Source organism: Rhamphochromis longiceps, linkage group LG7, assembly GCF_057381845.1.
Source record: "Rhamphochromis longiceps isolate RC_006_pf linkage group LG7, R_longiceps_female_GT1.1, whole genome shotgun sequence".
In the NCBI taxonomy this organism is placed as follows: domain Eukaryota; kingdom Metazoa; phylum Chordata; class Actinopteri; order Cichliformes; family Cichlidae; genus Rhamphochromis; species Rhamphochromis longiceps.
In genome coordinates, this window is record NC_140563.1 from 25,162,320 (window position 1) to 25,181,418 (window position 19,099).

The following is a 19,099-nucleotide window of genomic DNA, read 5'->3' on the forward strand; positions in this document are numbered from 1 at the left end:
TATGGATGGTATCGCTGGACAAAAAGAAGCAAAACAATTATGAGAGAGGACTTCTATGAATCACTGAATCCCTTCGCAGTTATTGAATTGGAATTTTAAAAAAGAAACTTGTGTATTTATTACAAAGACACAGTTTTGTGTTACAAAGACACTTCACTCCAAAAATCGTTTTCATTTTGTAGAGCATTTGTCCATATAGATTTTGTTTTAAATGGGGGGGCGGTGCTCAGGTTTGGGGTAACTGATGTACAAATATCTACCTAAAATCAACCAATTGGCACTGTTTTATGCCAAAATGTATGTGTGTTTATAAAAATATATCAGAAATCATGAGCCAGTAACTCAACATTCTATAAACCTTGGGAGGCCAGTTTCAAGTACACACACACACACACACACACACACACACACACACACACACACACACACACACACACACACACACACACACACACACACACACACACACACACACACACACAGTGTCCCTGTGCAGAAGGAATGAGAGGTTCATCTTAGCATGACATCATGTAAACATTGATAGTGTTTGATTAATGCTAGCAAAATGCACGTGTGTGTTGGTTGGTGCATCCAGGTCATGATTCTGGGAAAGGCATGTAAACAATGGTGCTGAGTTTTTCCATTTCATGTTTGGAGCTTTGTGCAATCCATGACAAGTGCCCTCTAGTTCCACTATTTTCATGTGAAAGCAGTCATTTCTAAAACCCTTTCATCTTTTGAAATAAAACGAATAAGTGAGTGTGAATGTGAGAGTGAATGAATAGTGGTATTGTAAAGCGCTTTGGGTGCCTTGAAAAGCGCTATATAAATCCAATCCATTATTACAGTTTTTTACAGACGCTAGGACACATTTCCCAATACTTAGGTCACTTTTGCAAAACACTTCACACAATCCTCCTAACTGACCATCAGCTTGGCAAAGCAGTTCATTTCACATTCAAAATGCACTACAACTACCAAAACACTTCATTCAGGTCTCAAATAACCTCATTCTTCCAGAACACTAGCAAAGGTTGACAGCCGACAAACACACTTTGTCACCCACAAAACAATGACCTAAAAAACACTAACAACATGTAGCATTACACAGTGTTTTCTTGTGTAAAACAAGGACACATCTCTGTTTATAATTTCAATATATGTTACTGGAATGAATCAGACATCATGCAGAATTCGTTAATATTTGTTTATGTATTTTTATTTTTTTGCACTAAGTAATCCCAAAATACAAGAATTCGTATACACACCATCCACTGATACACATACAATAGTAATGCTAATCTACTCGGTCTTCTCTATTTGGCCACAGGTTCTCATCCACATCACATCTTATGTCATCTAGGGCAATACACCTAGGAAATAATCTTCTGGCATGCCAGAATTGAAGGAGTTGAAAAATTGAAGGAGTAACACCTGTGTAGATGTTCATCTACAATGAGAATCAGCTGTGGCTGGTTAAACTGCATTTTTAGATTTAAAATATGTTTCAATAAAATATTGCTGTTGGATTTTGCTGTCTTTTTAAGTTTTGCATTATGTTATTGTTTTGGCCATAAGTTTAACAGTTTTGAAAACAGTATGTAAGCACATGCAAAATGTCCTGTCCGTACAAAGATTTTTGGCAGTTGTTGTGTCTGAGTGAGAAGATAATTCATGAAATTTGAGAGATGTAGTCATTGAATGCATTTTGTGCCAAAACAATGATAACTGGTCCTCAGTTTAGCCCACATAGACTTCTGTTGTGCTCACTGTGTGAGGAGTTTTGCAAACGTGACCTAAGTATTGAGAAATGTGTCCTAGCGTCTGTAAAAAACTGTATTATTATAATAGCGATTATCAGCTACTACGGACCAGAAATTTAATCTCCAGAAATATGCTACAAGAAAAGGTGTTGTTATCTTAAAGTCACGGGTTTAACGAGTAACTCTATCTTATGCATTTGTTTGGCTTGGGTAGGGCTGTGCAATATGATCAAACTCTCATATCCCGGCTTGGGTGTATTTACTCTGTCCGAGTTCTCTGTTCAGTCTGATGATAGTCTGCGTATACCTGTGAAGATGAGAACTGGGGCCTATGTGAACAGCTGCTTTCTCTGCCCACTCTCTTTGTTTCCCTCTCTGTCGCACAAGACCGTTTTCTGTTTTCACTTTGTTTTTGGTGAATAAACTGTTCATCTTTGCATCTAACCTTGTGCTCTGTCCTGGGTTGTTGGAGGCTTTTTGAGCCAGCCATATTTAAAACATATTTGAAACAGGGAACTCAAACCAACTCTCCCTTTTAACATTTATCATAGAGTTTCTATCACCAGATCCTCCGAAATGTCCAATATTCTGAAATATTGCAAATATTGGACAAAGAAAGGACAATAAACTAAAAACAATATCAATTTGTTTTCACACGAGTGTTAGCTATAGGGGTGGTTTAAAAAAGTTGTACTGTTATTGTACTGTCAATCTTAAACGAAATAGAAAGAAAATCCCATTAAAATGTTGTATGTTTAAAAAAAAAAGCAATAAAGGAAACCACTAATGAGATCCTACAGTTTTGAAAGCTTGTACTCTCTGTTTTCCAAAACAAAATGTTAAAGTACCTGCAGGTATGTTGTGGTATATGTTCCCTTATCAAAGTCTCAACTACGTATATATAGTCCAAATACACAAATGTGCCTTTAGCTTTGGAAATGTCCAATTTGTAGAAGAGTGAAGGAGGATAAGTAAAGGGCATTATTCAAATAATTAGATCAAATCAGAAGGAGAGCTCTTATGTGCATTTGGGTATTTCTGAGAGTGTCCTCTCTGTGGTGGCACACCTAATATAAGCCTTCAGTGCAGCTGTCCTTCAACTGCATTTGTCATGTTCATGGATCAATGATCCTCAGCTGACAACTGGGTATTATTAAACATCTCAGCAGGGAAGCAGATCATAAAAGGCCTGCATGTCTGTGTGTCATTATTCTGCATGCATTAATTATTCTGTTTTTGTATGCAGGGTACTGTGTTTGTGTCAGGTGGATGAGCATATACTCTGTGCTGAGGTTACAGCCTTGACATGAAAGGCTCACAATCTCACTTAATGGCAGCCAACATAATGCGATGAGTCACAGCTCACCCGCACATGTCTAAGTGTTTATCAGCATCAGGCCTTTGTCCTAACTACATCTTCATACAGCTGCTGCAAAGAGCACGTCCTGCCACTGCTATGCTACACCTTATGACCTAACTCAGCAGTTCCCCTTAGAATGTTTCAGTTCATGGTTTTGGCTTCCCAGCTCTTGCTTTTCTGTTTTAGTATACTTTCCTTTGGGTTACAGCTGTCAACTCTTTTCAGTACGAAGACCCTAATACTGTCACTCTATACCTGCTTCTCACCAACAAACAGCAGAGAATGTCCAAAATTGGCTGGTGAAATTGGGGAACAATTAGCAAGCTAGGCAGCTCCCTTTGAAAGTGGAGGAGACCAAACCTGAGCTAAAATCACTCCAAATACATGCAGTTTTACTAAATACACAGTGGATGTAAAACAAAGGAAACGTTTGCAAATAAGCTCATCTTTTTGCTAGGTTTTGGGCCTAGAGATTCTTATTGAGATAAAACTACAAATACACTGGTGCCAAACACCAACACTTTTATTAAAACATGCAGGCACTCTAAATGGTATACCTTAAGATTTGACTGATTTTTCTGATTTACTGTTTTTTACTGATTTCTGTGAGAATGTGAATGTCAATGCGAACCTGTCCAACTCAGTTTATGGAAGTGACAGCCAAGTGAAACTGAATAATTAAACTGATATGTTACTTGGGCTTTTTACCAGTTTATTTGACCAGTTTAATCACTTACACTGTCAGCAGAGTATTAGCTGCAGTAAATACAAGAAGGCTTTGTGGTTAAACTGTTTTACAGTTTTTAAGTAATGTCACAACTACATACTTTTACAAGAAACAGGAAAAGGGCAGCAACTCAGTCACTAAATCAGTTAAGCCTAATTTGTGGAGGCAAATGAACAAAGCCTTTGTGTTGTTCCATATGGTCACATCTGAGTGAGGAACCCTCTTCAGCGTCTTATTCAAATGCAACTCCTAGATGGCTGCTTACAGGAAAGGAAAAGCATTATTGTAGTCGCATATCTCGCAGTTAATTCAACCTCTAGGGCCTTTATCGAGTTTGCTTGTTCATTTTATTCCATCCCACGGCACCCATGAAGGCACAGGTCCACTAACAGAACTGTGTGTTTGTTAAAATACACGGTGAATAGAAATGCTGATAAGCTAGAAGTTATTTGAAATGGGACAAGAAAAACGTCTGAGTAACCAAAGCTTAAACTAATATTAAAGGCTTCAAAATAGACAAAAGCAAACAAGAACAAACCTCAGTTGGTAAACCGTCTCTCAGAATGCAAATCACACTTTCAAAGCCATTACCTTTTTATTTTACTTTAATGAGCAGAAAAAAGAAAATACTAGGAGCAGAAGGAAAAATGCACTGTTTAACTATGGTGCACGCTATTTACATATACAATGTCATTAACTAGACAACTCACTGAAAACCTTATGCATCATTGTGATCAGCAGTTCAGCACAATCAATCCAGTGTTAATTCTTTGTTTGTATTTTAGCCTATCACCTTTTATTCACAGTCAATACAAATCATCACGAGCTCCTTAACTCTTTAACGATCAATAAATAAGTCAGCCCGTCAGCCAACCACTCACCAAACCTCACATTAGATCTCCATTGACAGTGGGCGAACACACTATATTAAATTTGCCAAAAAGATAAAAAAAAAAAAAAAAATCTGAGTCTAAAAGCCACACTATCCATCTACATCTCCCAAGCTGCAAAAAAGTATCAAATTCAAACAGAGCTAAATCAGATTCAGACACCAGGGCCCTATTTCAGGAAGCCGGTTTAGTGCAAACTCTGAGTAAGTATACCCTGAGTTAACGAAAACTCTGGGTTTTCGGTTTCACAAAGCGAGTTTAGATTAATTCTGAGTGAGTTACTATGACGACACACTCCGTGAAGCTAACCTGCCCCCTAGCAGGTTTACTTCAACTAACCCTGACCTTCTCCGCCTCTTTGTCGGAAACCTGACTGTAGGAAGTGTCAGACATGGCGTGCCCCTTCCTTGAAGAACCAGTAGATGTTGAAGCCCAAATTCTCCGCAGAGCTCTCCGCGTTCGGACATTTTATCATTTCCTGATGATTTCCTGTGTGAACGTTACCGTTTTTCAGCACAATCTATAATTGATTTGAATAACATGCTCAGGCCTAATATTGCTCATGTGACACATCGCGGACATGCTCTCAGTTCATTGCATATTATTTGTATTGCACTTCGGTTTTTTGCAAACGGAAGCTTTCTGTATAATATTGGTGACGCTGAGCACGTTTCCAAGGCTACCGTCTGTCGGGCAGTCAGGAATGTTACAGTTGCACTGAAACGTCTCCTGTACTCGTTTGTGGTGTTCCCCGGTCATAGACCCACAAGATTTATCAAAGAGGGATTCCACAAAATTGCAGGTATCAGGATGAACGAAACTTAATTCATGATGTGGTGATACTTGAACTACTACTTAAATTTTACATTTATTCTCACGGTTCCCAGGCGTGATTGGCTGTACAGATGGCACTCACATTCCAATCATTGCTCCTTCAGTAAATGAAGGAGACTATGTGAACAGGAAGTCTTTCCACAGCATTAATGTACAGGTACATAGTTCCCTGTAGCATTTCAAACTAACAAATTATTTCATCATAGTAATGGATGCTAATTTGTGTTCTCTGCACTGTGAAGATCATATGTGATGCTGCCAACATTATCACAAATGTGGAAGCCAACTGCTCAGCCTCTGTGAGTGGTGGTGGTGGAGGACCCCCACCTGTTTTTCGGGCCTCCGCTTTTTTTCTAGTGGCTATAACGGGTCACATTTGAGCATACAGAGTAAGCAAATATGTACTTGTAATGTGCTCAGATAATTTCAATAAGTGCTTACAGAGGGGAAATTAATGTAGCCTCTAACTGCAATTGATTTACATCGGACAAACAGACCAAGCACTATGGCTCATAATACAATTACACCTTACCTGTTTGGACTATATTTTTATATTTCATTTTTACTTGCTGCCAGGAACGTTTGGGGCCTGTTGGGTTGCACCTGCGCTCACATCACATCACAAAATAAAATGTATGAAATAAAAAATAAAATAAAATAGAATAAAATAACGTGTTAAATGGGTGGAAATCCCTAGATCAATGTTTAAATTAACACTCACGCATTGACTCTGTCGGCTATGTTTTGCCATGCATGCTCCCTTTCTTTTGCAGCTGAGGCTGTGTTACTTTTTTCCCGCAAAATTTGCATGTTATCGGCATATGCTGCCATCAGAATTTCGGCCTCAAGCGCTGTAAAATACATTGACCGCGCCTTCTTTCCCTCCGTCTCCATGGTGACTCGCTTAATCTGTGCTCCACTAATCAGGGCTTCATGTATCCTCGTGCGCGCGCTTAACTTGGGGTTAAAGCAACTCCGCGTTGACTGAACCAATTGTTATCAGCCTTTCTGAAACCGAATATTCCGAGTTGGACAGTTCGGGGTTACTCAACCCTGAGTATCGTTTTTCACTCTGAGTTTTCTAAACCGGCTTCCTGAAATAGGGCCCAGGGCTGATGAATCAAATTCCACTTACCTGTGTGTCCATTCTGAGCAGCAGCAAACAAGGCAGAGGTTTGGTTGTGGTTGAGGTCATGGTTTTGATTAAGATGACTGGATTTTTTCTCCATGGTGGTGGTAGAGGTGATTTTGGTGGTAGAGGTGGTACTGATGGATGTGGTGGTGGTAGTGGTGATGTCGTTGGTGGTTGGTTCTGGTTGGTTAAGCAGCATTGACAATAAAGTGACATTTCCCTGGGAAGCAGCTTGGAGGAGCAGGGGTCGCCCGCCGTCCAGGGCAGCAGGCCCACTGCCACTTAGAGAGGAGACTACGGAGGGACACCAGCCTGCAAGGGGAATGAGGAGTAGGAACAGGACAGGTTAAACTGGGAAGAGGAAGAGCAGGAGGTAGAGGAAACAGCTAGAAGTGCTAAGTGTTGGAGCGCAAGGGTGTAAGAAGGTGGAAGGAAAGGACAGCATATCTGTTTCACTCATTCAAAATAGTCTGCTTTGTCAAAGCAGCAGACAAAGTTGCAGTAGTTTACCATTTCCACCACAGAATCCTAGAATAAATGCTGTAAACAGCTTATGCTGCCAAACACTGTTCAAACTCTTCAATCTTCATTCTTCTTCTTGTTGTGAAGATCCCACAATTTTAAATATAATAAAAACGAAAGCTGAATTTGGAAGAAACACCCTTCAGTCATGTTATAAGAGTTGACGTTGCACAGTGTGTCCATCAGAGGGCACTCTGCAACTAGATGTCGCAAACACAAAAACAAGCTGATCCAATTGGACAGACGAGTAAATAAATAACTACTCCCTCCTTAATGAAACATTCGTGTCTAAAAGAAAAAAAAAATTGACTGATGAGTATATCAGAATACTGGATTTTTAGATCACCAAATATCTTGAAAACAAAATCTCAAAAAGTCTGATTAGTGTCTAATGAAACTGAAGCATCTTAAAAATGTATAGTTTTAAATTACTCAACTCAAACCAAGACACAGACTGTACTTAATATCAGAATGTCTGGAATTGCTAATTGCTTAGTTTGTCACCACAGAAAGGAAACCTTTTAAAATAAGCTCTCAGTTAGCTTCTGCTATTCTACCTCAAAGATATTACAAAACACATATATATACACACACACACACACATATATATATATATATATATATATATATATATATATATATATATATATATATATATATATATATATATATATATATATATATATATATTAGGGGTGCAACGATATTCGTATCGATATTGAACCGTTCGATACAGTGCTTTCGGTTCGGTACGCATATGTATCGAACAATACAATTTTTTTCAAATTTTTTTTTTTCAATTTTTTTTTCAATTTTTTTTTTTTTGTGTCCCGTTTGGATCTATAGCCATCAGAATTGTTGTCTTGAGGCCAAGAAAGATGCCAAGAGGATTTATTTTAAGTGGATCATCATATTGGTCCATTTGATTGACCTTTATTATAATTATGAATTTATTTTATTTTCAGTTGCAAACGGGACAGACATGACTGTGGGATAGGACAGGGGGAAAGAATGAAAGAAAGAGGGGGAGAGAAAGAAAGAAAACCAAAGGGGAGAAAAAAAAAGAACAATACAAAATTTGTAATTTATTTTATCAACTTTCCTTCTGACGATGCTGTCTGTGTTGAGCGCTCAGTGAATCTGCATTTGACTACTCCGCCTAGGCTCGAGAGTGCAGCCTAATCGGAGTAGTCGAACGCAGATTCACTGAGCACTCAACACAGACAGCATCGTCAGAAGGAAGAGCGCAGGGCAAGCTAGCGAGACAGAAGTGGACCTCCCCACCCTCATTCAGATCTGGCGTTTGGAATTATTTTGGTTTTCATGTGACGTATGACCCTGAAGGTAAGCGAGTCATGGACTAAAGTAAAACAGTATGTTGGATGTGCCATGCAATGCTCAATTACATGGGTGGGAGCTAGTGTGTTAGCGCAGTTAGCTCGTTAACGTGTTGGCCGTCTAGCCCCTCTGTATAGGGTAGCTCGTTAACGGAGATTTGCCGTGTTGTGGCGTTAAGGTTATTTCAACGAGATTAACCTGAAAGCACTAGTGGGAACACAACGAATATGACTGCACATTTACACCGACATCATCCTAGTGCAAAGACAAAAACAAGCATGCATGCTACAAACTTTAGCCGAGTCATTTAGACAGCTGTTAGCACAGGATTCTCCTTATGGAGACCTGATATGTTTAATATGCTGCTGAGAATATAGCCCAGAAGAAACGGATAGTATAGCTTTTATTTTGGAAAGAGACATTTCTCTGTAATAAACTCTCTTTTCCAAAGATGAGTGATTCCTCAATCAGATACAGGGCTCGCAATATCGCTAGCCCGACGTCCCGGGGCTATCTCTGCCCTGCCTGTCGGGCTATTGTAGGAAGGAAAAATATATGTCAATGCTTTTGCATTCTTTCAGAAATGTAGCTGGGTAATTATGTCATTGGGTGAGCCGCTGTCAATATGTGACATATTGAAATCGTGTTTGAATTTGCGCTTGTTTTTTTGCTTTCACTTTGCAATCGCGCGAACTGTGTATAGAGAGCGACAGCACTGATCTGTGAGTGATGATAATTTGTGCACCAATTCCTCTGACATCATCTTATTAATTGTTAGCTTACTATGCAAACATGACAAGTGAAATCTCCCGCAGCTTAAACATGTGAGAGGTTGATCGCGCAGAGAATCGCTGAGCTTATGTGAGTGCGGCAGGATATATATTTCACTACGATGACCTGGATGATTGAGAACCTTCAAAGACAGATATATATTTTAGTTCTGCTGAGCCAAATAAGACAGGTCAGGGTGAAGAAGTGACAGCCAAAGAAAAGCTTACCACAAAACGGAGAAGTTATGACAAATCAGACTATAAGGCAAAAAGAAAGTGCAGCTTTATGGTTTCATGGACAAAAGAATTTCTGTGGCTGCAATATGACGAGCTAAATAACAACACGCACAAGGGTTAGGGTTAAATTTAAAAACTGTACTTTTGTGTTAAAATATATATTTATAATTTTAATAAATGACAAATTAAAAAGGCATGAACATTTTTTTTTGTATCGAAAAAATATCGAACCGTGACACCAAAGTATCGAACCGAACTGAGAATTTTGTGTATCGTTGCACCCCTAATATATATATATATACACATATATACACATACACACATATATATATATATATATATATATATATACATACACACACATATATACACATACATATATATATATACATATATATATTTTAGGGGTGCAACGATATTCGTATCGATATTGAACCGTTCGATACAGTGCTTTCGGTTCGGTACGCATATGTATCGAACAATACAAAATTTGTAATTTATTTTATCAACTTTCCTTCTGACAATGCTGTCTGTGTTGAGTGCTCAGTGAATCTGCGTTCGACTACTCCGCCTAGGCTCGACAGTGCAGCCTAGGCGGAGTAGTCGAACCTGAGCGCTCAACACAGACAGCATCGTCAGAAGGAAGAGCGCAGGGCAAGCTAGCGAGACAGAAGTTAAGCTCTCCTTACAACATGGACCTCCCCCACCCTCATTCAGATCTGGCGTTTGGAATTATTTTGGTTTTCATGTGACGTATGACCCTGAAGGTAAGCGAGTCATGGACTAAAGTAAAACAGTATGTTGGATGTGCCATGCAATGCTCAATTACATGGGTGGGAACTAGTGTGTTAGCGCAGTTAGCTCGTTAACGTGTTGGCCGTCTAGCCCCATGCACGGGGCGATCGGCGGTAGCTCGTTAACGGAGATTTGCCGTGTTGTGGCGTTAAGGTCATTTCAACGAGATTAACCTGAAAGCACTAGTGGGAACACAACGAATATGACTGCACATTTACGCCGACATCATCCTAGTGCAAAGACAAAAACAACAAGCATGCTACTAACTTTAGCCGAGTCATTTAGACAGCTGTTTAATATGCTGCTGAGAATATAGCCCAGAAGAAGCGGATAGTATAGCTTTTATTTTGGAAAGAGACATTTCTCTGTAATAAACTCTCTTTTCCAAAGATGAGTGATTCCTCAATCAGATACAGGGCTCGCAATATCGCTAGCCCGACGTCCCGGGGCTAGCGATTTTTCCAGTCGGGGTACCAAAATCTATCTCTGCCCTGCCCATCGGGCTATTGTAGGAAAAACATATGTCAATGCTTTTGCATTCTTTCAGAAATGTAGCTGGGTAATTATGTCATTGGCATCGGTGAGCCACTGTCAATATGTGACATATTGAAATCGCGTTTGAATTTGCGCTTGTTTTTTTGCTTTCACTTTGCAATCATGCGAACTGTGTATAGAGAGCGACAGCACTGATCTGTGAGTGATGATAATTTGCGCACCAATTCCTCTGACATCGTCTTATTAATTGTTAGCTTACTATGCAAACATGACAAGTGAAATCTCCCGCAGCTTAAACATGTGAGAGGTTGATCGCGCAGAGAATCGCTGAGCTTATGTGAGTGCGTGTGTAAAAGCAGCAGGATTTATATTTGACTACGATGACCTGGATGACTGAGAACCTTCAAAGACAGATATATATTTTAGTTCTGCTGAGCCAAATAAGACAGGTCAGGGTGAAGAAGTGACAGCCAAAGAAAAGTTTACCACAAAACGGAAAAGTTATGACAAATCAGACTATAAGGCAAAAAGAAAGTGCAGCTTTATGGTTTCATGGACAAAATTATTTCTGTGGCTGCAATATGACGAGCTAAATAACCAGGGCTGCACATAAGTGGTCCGCAGGTGCGCATTCGCTGTCAAAATAAAAACCACGCACAAGGGTTAGGGTTAAATTTAAAAACTGTACTTTTGAGTTAAAATATATATTTATAATTTTAATAAATGACAAATTAAAAAGGCATGAACATTTTTTTTGTATGGAAAAAATATCGAACCGTGACACCAAAGTATCGAACCGAACCGAACCGTGAATTTTGTGTATCGTTGCACCCCTAATATATATATGTGTGTGTGTGTGTGTGTGTGTGTGTGAGTAACAACTAAAGTTACATCCTGCGGTTTTGTTCCAGGAATCTGTGGTTTCCTCGGCCCCACTTTTCTCAACGTGAGATCAACTGTAATACCTAAAACATTATTCTTGTTACAAGCAAGCTAAACTCTAAAACCTAAAACAGTTTCCATAAATGTCCTTTAAAGTTTAAGCAAAAATTCTAACCAATAATGGCCTGCACTGATGACAATTAATTTAACATATTTTATACATCCCTCTGTTGTGTCTTTGATTATTTGAATTTTAAAGTCTAGCTTACCAGAGGATTTGAAAGAATTCTTGAGGTAACTATTTATTTTTACTATATACATATTTTTTCACATTTTTTGTGTTGAATTTGTTACCCTGCTGTGACAAACCTGAAGCCTGCAAAAAACGTCTGCGATTTAATCAGCTTGTGAAGCTGCAGTCTGGACAGAAAAGCCTGTCATCGCATCTGATTAATACACAGCAAGAAGATAGATAGGTCTTTAAGTACCACAAACACAATAGACAAATATATATATATATATATACACATATTATTTAGTCAGATAATGTGAAAACATACACGGACTAAAAAATTACCACTGCAAACAAGACAAACAGATTAAGTTAAGAGAAAACATCTAATTACCAACCCCAACAACTGCGCTATGACTACTAACCATGGGCCTATTGGGCCTGTTCAGAGTTGTCATACTTATTTTACTGTGGCAATTTCTGAACAGCATGGGTTAAAAATAGGCTAAAGAAAGTCAGAGTGAAGAATTTGCGTGCTGAAGTGTGTCAAGACAAAAAGACACAGATTAAAAAGAGTAAAGAAAAAATGCAGCATCAAATCTCAAGAAGACGAAGAAAGCCCCAGCAGTTGTTCTGGTTGGAATTTTTGTGGTTTTGGTGCAAAAGTAGGATAAAAACAAAAGCTACAGAAACATGTATGCTGACAGCTGACTTTATGGTTTGGCTTATAACTGTGATAAATATGTCAAAGTGTGGAAGGATTTCTTTCATACTACTCCACAGCTTTGTCACATTTGTAAGTGGGACATGCTGCAATCGAATGCAAGAATTTCATAAAGGCTGGCAATAAAGGTGTTGGATCTGCTATTTTCAAAAAAAGAAGAAAAAAAGTAAGATATGGCCATAAAAACATAGTCAGGTTTTTCAGCTGCATGACAGATTCTTAAATATAAGGTGCTTTTCCATTTAAGGCATTTTGCTCTTGCCAAAACATACAGTTACATGAACAGATAGATCACTATATAATGCATATATGATATATATGATATATATTAAATATATATCATGGTCATGGTTTTGTAGCTTTTGCTATACCCTGGTGGAAATCTGGGAAAACAGACATTACTAAGTGTTTCAACCAGACAATACAGAAATATTGAACCTAAACATCAAAATAATACCAAAGTTCTAATAAGCTGGATCTAACTTTAATCACACCACACAGTGCAACCAATAAAAGCATGAAAATCACATTACAGTGAATATAAAAGCTAACATTTATATCAAAGCGAACAAGTTGCATACAGAGTGCTGTCAATGGCAAACAGTCAGTCAGACTAGTTAATGGAAGCTGAAACAGGAAGGAGTGCAGGAAGTGGAGGAGTAATCATTGCATGCTACTGGAGGATGGAAAAGGGGAAGGGAAGGAGAGAGCAGCCTCTGGCATCAGCTTCAGAGAGGATAGGGGGTTATTTTTAGAAAGCCCAACAAACCAATATGAATACAAGAGAGCATCGGGAGGGGCGCTGGCCTGTCTCAGTTCACCCTGAAATTCTCCTTTTGTTAACCTCTTGTCTCTGAGCAACAGTCAGACACATCCTAGTGACATGATCTAAATGTCTGCTGCTGATACTGATGCTGACATGTCTAATGTGACATCATGGGGGATGAAAGGTGCTCAGGGGGAGGGCACATTAAAGGCAGAGAAGGAGAGATAAGTTGAGAGAAAATGCAGTGAGTAGCATTGGATCTTGTAAGGCTTTTCAGGGTTGGGGGGGCAAGAACATAAACCGAGCTGACCCATGTGTCGTTTCTGCAGTTATACCAGTTTTCCTGTGAACTGATCCTTATGCTGTCCTAAGATAGGCAAGGCTAGGATCTTGGAAAGACAGGTAAAGAAAAGAGGCAGTGGGCAGAATTGGAGGGAGATGCAGCAAAAAGGAGCCCCTTTACCTGATGCTGTTGCCAGGGGGCTGCCTGATGAGGCACGGGGACTACAGGAGGATGGAGCACTAATGGAGGAGGTGGTGGAGGGGGGGTTTATGGAGGAGGGGCTACTGACAGTGGTGGCAGAGCTGATGACTGGGGGGCACTCTGAACATGCTGCTGTTGGATGCCGCTGAGGGCCCCGGCCAGGCCCTGGGGAACGGCACGGGGGGCAGGCACCCACCTGAGAGGCCGTCAGGGCTGGGACCAGGTCCAAGGCCGGTTTTGGCGGCAGCTGGGGTGTGGCTGGTTTTAACCCAGCCCCAGGGGTGCGGCTGCTGTCCCCCACTCCCTTGATGGGTGGATGAGGAGGAGAAGGTGTCTGGGAAAGCCCTGGCTTTTTGGGAGGTATAGGAGGAGGGTTTCCCCTGTCGATCCTGGCCACCGTGGGAGACTTGAGGCCAATAGGGTGGCTCAGGCGGCTGGGAAAAGGGCCTCCCTCTGAGGCAGAATGGGGCAGGCCTGGACGCAGGGGTCCAGTCCCTCCTGCAGGAGGGCTGGTGAAGCGTGAGAGGACCTGCGTGACGGTGTGACGTGCTTGCTGCTTGGCAGCAAAGTTATCGCGGTTGGTGGGAGAAAGGTCACGAGCTGGAGGACTCTGGGATGCCGTGCCATTTTGGTCCTGTTCCTGGAACTTGTAGCGGGCAGCCTGGACACGGGGACTGACCCCGCTGGGTAAGCCGTGGGGGGCATTGCCCTCTGAGCCATTTTCTGTCTGTGCCAGTCCTCCTGAGCTGCTGTGGACGATCCCCCGGCCAGTCGTCTTTGGCAGGCTCAGGCCCACATAGTTGGCAGGGGTTGGTTTGACAGGTATAGTGAGAGGGGACTTCTTAGGACCCTCCACCTCTGTGGGAGGCAGGTCCGTTTGGCAAGACGCTGTTCGAGAACTAATGGGCTCTGTAGCTACAGAAACAGACGTCAGAGCTTTAGGTTTGGGTGGCGTACTGGTGGCAGCAGCAGGTTCTGGTCTACTAGCAGCAGGCAGACCAGCTCCATCTTTGCCTTCACCCCTTTCAGTCCTGAGCTGCTCCACCTGCTGCCGCAGACTCAGGCTTTCTGACTCCTCACGGCCCAGCCTTGCACGCAGCTGTTCACGCTCCGTGTCAAACTCTGACAGCTGCTTCTCCATCTTTGCCTCCATCTGTTGGCTGCGCTGGCGCTCAGAGCTCAACTCCTCCTGGAGTCGGCCAGAGGTGCGACTCTCCTCATCCAGGCGAGCCTGGAGTTCATCAAAGCGCTGTGACTCCTCTACGACCCGTGTGGCAAGCTGCTTGCACTCTCGGACTAGCATCATGACAATATGCTTGTTCTTCTCACGCTCATCCTTCAGCTGTGCCGTCAGCTTGCGGTGCTCCTGCTCTAAACTCTGGAGCTGCAGTTTCTCCATCTCCAGCTGAAAAAGAAAAGAAAAGACACACGAGGTCTGAGAGCAGTATTACAGATCACAGACATTATAGCTGAAACTTGAATATATACACAATAAGAAACCAAGAAAGAAATCACGCTAAGTAATTCAGGTTACATGTGTGCAGATACAAGAGGATATAATTTACCTCTACAACGTCTTTAGTGACAGTATTACAAATAAAATCAAATCAAAATCAAATCAAATCACTTTTATTGTCACATCACATGTGCAGGCACACTGGCACAGCACATGCGAGTGAAATTCTTGTGTGCGAGCCCCACAAGCAACAGAGATGTGCAAACACAACAACACAAACGAGCAGAATACAAGAATGGCCAACCTGAAACTAATAAATATATGTACAATATATAATAGTGTATGCATTTCTGGATGTGTATACTAAATATTTACCTACGTGTGTGTGTGTGTGTGTGTGTGTGTGTGTGTGTGTGTGTGTGTGTGTGTGTGTGTGTGTATACACACATTTTTACAAATTAAATAGTAAAAAAAAAAAAAAAAAAAAAAAAAAAAATAATAATAATAATAATAAAAATAATAATAATAATAATAATAATAAAATATATAAAATATACAGAGTTGAATATGTGCAAAACAAGTGGCATTTATATACAGTATGGAGTGCATAATGTTGAAGTTCCAGTAGTGAAGCTGAGGTGTCTATGACGTGTTCAGCAGTCTGATGGCCTGATGGAAAAAGCTGTCTCTCAGTCTGCTGGTACGGGACCGGATGCTGCAGAACCTCCTTCCTGATGGAAGCAGTCTGAACAGTTTATGGCTGGGGTGACTGGAGTCCTTGATGATCCTCCCCGCTTTCCTCAGGCAGCGCTTCCTGTAGATGTCTTGGAGGGAGGGAAGCTCACCTCCAATTATCCGTTCAGAGCACCGCACTACTCGCTGGAGAGCTTTGCAGTTGTAGGCGGTGCTGTTGCCATACCAGGTGGTGATGCATCCAGTGAGGATGCTCTCAATGGCACAGTGATAGAAGGTCCTGAGGATGCGGGGGCTCATGCCGAATCTTTTCAGTCTCCTGAGAAAGAAGAGGCGCTGCTGCGCCTTCTTCACTGTTTTGTTTGTGTGTACTGACCACGTAAGATCCTCAGCCAGATGTACTCCAAGGAACCGGAAGCTGCTCACTCTCTCCACAGCAGCGCCGTTGATGGTGATGGGGGTGTGTACTTCTCTGCACCTCCGGAAGTCCACTATCAACTCCTTTGTCTTTGCGACGTTGAGGGTGAGATGGTTGTCTTGACACCAGTGGGTCAGGGCGCTGACCTCCTCCCTGTAAGCCGTCTCATCACCGTTGGTGATAAGACCCACCACTGTAGTGTCGTCCGCAAACTTCACAATGATGTTGGAGCTGTTAGTGGCTGTGCAGTCGTAGGTGTAGAGTGAGTACAGGAGAGGGCTCAGTACACACCCCTGTGGAGCACCAGTGTTCAGTGTGATGGGGGATGAGGTGATGCTGCCCAGTCTGACCACCTGGCGTCTGTCAGACAGGAAGCTAAGGATCCAGCTGCAGAGGGAGCTGCTCAGTCCTAGATCCTGCAGTTTCCTGTCCAGCTTCGAGGGAACGATGGTATTGAATGCTGAGCTGTAATCTACAAACAGCATTCTCACATACGTGTCTCTCTTCTCCAGGTGTGACAGGGCAGTGTGTAGTGTCAGGGCTATGGCATCATCAGTGGACCTGTTGTGGCGGTATGCAAACTGTAGAGGGTCCAGTGAGTCGGGTAGTGCAGAGCAGATGAAGTCCCTGACCAGCTTCTCGAAGCATTTTACCACTGGGCATGTGACATAATGACAATTCACTGACATCTTTAAAATAAATCAGTTGCGATCAAGCATACCACAAAACTCACAGATTGTATGTGCTGTACAAGCTCAGTAAGCGTCACACGTATGTCAAATATCCAATCCCCAGCTCACACCTCACCAGCACCATGTCTTTGTTATGATCTTATAAAGCAATCTGACACGTCTTTTAATACCATAGTAAACTTCAGGTTCAAATAGCTGAACCTGAATTGAAAATCCAACTGCTTACATTCTGAGGCAATGCAGCACCTCAATTGCAAATGCATTAATAAATCAAACAAAAATTGAACCTTTTTTTTTTTTAGGAGAACAGGGAACATAGTTTAACCCAGATTAATCAAATCAGCCAGACAAAGTAGCTGAATTAAAACAGACAGACAAGACAGGTCTTATTCCTCTACAGGGTGGTTGAATTTATGTGTCTCTATGTCAGAGTCTCTACACACGGTTGAATTTCGATGACTTGTCAGACCAGCGGCCTCTATATCTGGAGCATCGCTGCTATTATTAGCTCAGAGTTGGCTTCACAGGGGGGGCTTAACTGGGGCTCTCGACCCAACTGACCCCATCTCTCTAACAAGCCCCAAACAATAGAGCTGACACTCTGCAGCTCCTATCCCAAGTGAGACCCCTCCCAGCCTTAGCTAACTCCTTCACTCCTGCTGTTCCAAACCATCAGGGAATAGATATCACCACCAGCTGATGTTGAGGAGAAGTAAGGGCTTTATAAGCAGGAGGAGCGCCAGGGGAATGCCAGTTGTTACTCAAAAGGAGGTGTTACGACTAGCTGCTAATTGGGTGAGGATTATGTCTGCTGTAAGTCAGCCTAATGCCTCAGAAAAACATTTAGGAACGCTGTACATGTCGAAACACACTGGGAGGACTAGATTAAAACCATGTGGGATTAAGATAACTCTGTAATATGCATGACTCCATGTCTCCGATTAAGGACAACTTGAAAAAGCTACAGTCTTTTATTATATTCATTTCTAAATGGTTTGGCGTATTGTAGACAATGGTGTAACAGACAGAATACTTTGCAGATAGAAAACTTCCCAGCTTTAGATTTCTTTAAATTCCAGATTCAGACTCACACCCCACCAGCACCATACCACACCAAGTTTTTTTTTTACTGTAGGTGTGATTTTCAATTATCTTATAGATTGTCTATGATGATTTTTTAAATTACTGCTATTGCTAACAGCACTCTTAATACAAGTGGGCTACAAAGAGTTTCCAGAAATTTTATACTATGCCTACAGATGATACAAATTGTTATGTAAAATCTCTTTATACAGGTTAATGGTGGTCCTTTAAAGTGGCAGTAGGGTGTTAGTTGTAGGGTTGGATAGGGTCTTTCTCCAACTTCATGACTGATTCATGGAGAAGGAGATAGCAGGACTTGGGGATTGCCCTTATTATTCCCATGAACAAGTTCAGAGTGTGTTATGTATTAACTGCGTGATTGTCTTCAGCTTGGCTAAGACCTCATGGATAATTCAGTAGCTTACTCACAGGAGGACAACAGAAGTGGAAACAGACGGAGGGGATAAAGATAGCACGAACTAGCCAGGTGAAATTCACTCTACCCAGCAACCAGAAGATCTCTCCAAGCATGCTAAGCCTGTGTCTTTTAGCAGTGCTGGTTTGTTGTTGTGTCACTGGTCATTTTAAGAGTTCCAGTGAAACCTGCCTGACACATTTGCTGATTGATTGTTTGGCTACAACTGGGCAATCAGTGGTGATATGGTGATTTATTATACACCAAAAAGAGTACACAGCTTCCACCTTAGAAGAGGATGCGCTCTTCTAGTACGTTGCACCAAAAATCATAATGTAGCACCACAGCAACTGCAAAAAACTTAAGGAACAATCTCATACAAATCTCCATT

At 41.4% G+C, this 19,099-nt stretch overlaps 1 protein-coding gene across 1 annotated transcript in view; it reads right to left on the reverse strand.

Annotated features, from left to right (window-relative positions):
* The window catches only part of cttnbp2 (cortactin binding protein 2), a 97,478-nt gene that overhangs the window by 28,268 nt on the left and 50,111 nt on the right, over positions 1 to 19,099 (reverse strand). The window contains exons 4-5 of the mRNA XM_085412992.1: positions 13,931 to 15,356; positions 6,710 to 7,018 (exon numbers count right to left, since the gene is read on the reverse strand). Coding sequence (XP_085269118.1) covers positions 6,710 to 7,018; positions 13,931 to 15,356 — 1,735 coding nt within the window. The remainder of the gene's footprint in view (positions 1 to 6,709; positions 7,019 to 13,930; positions 15,357 to 19,099) is intronic.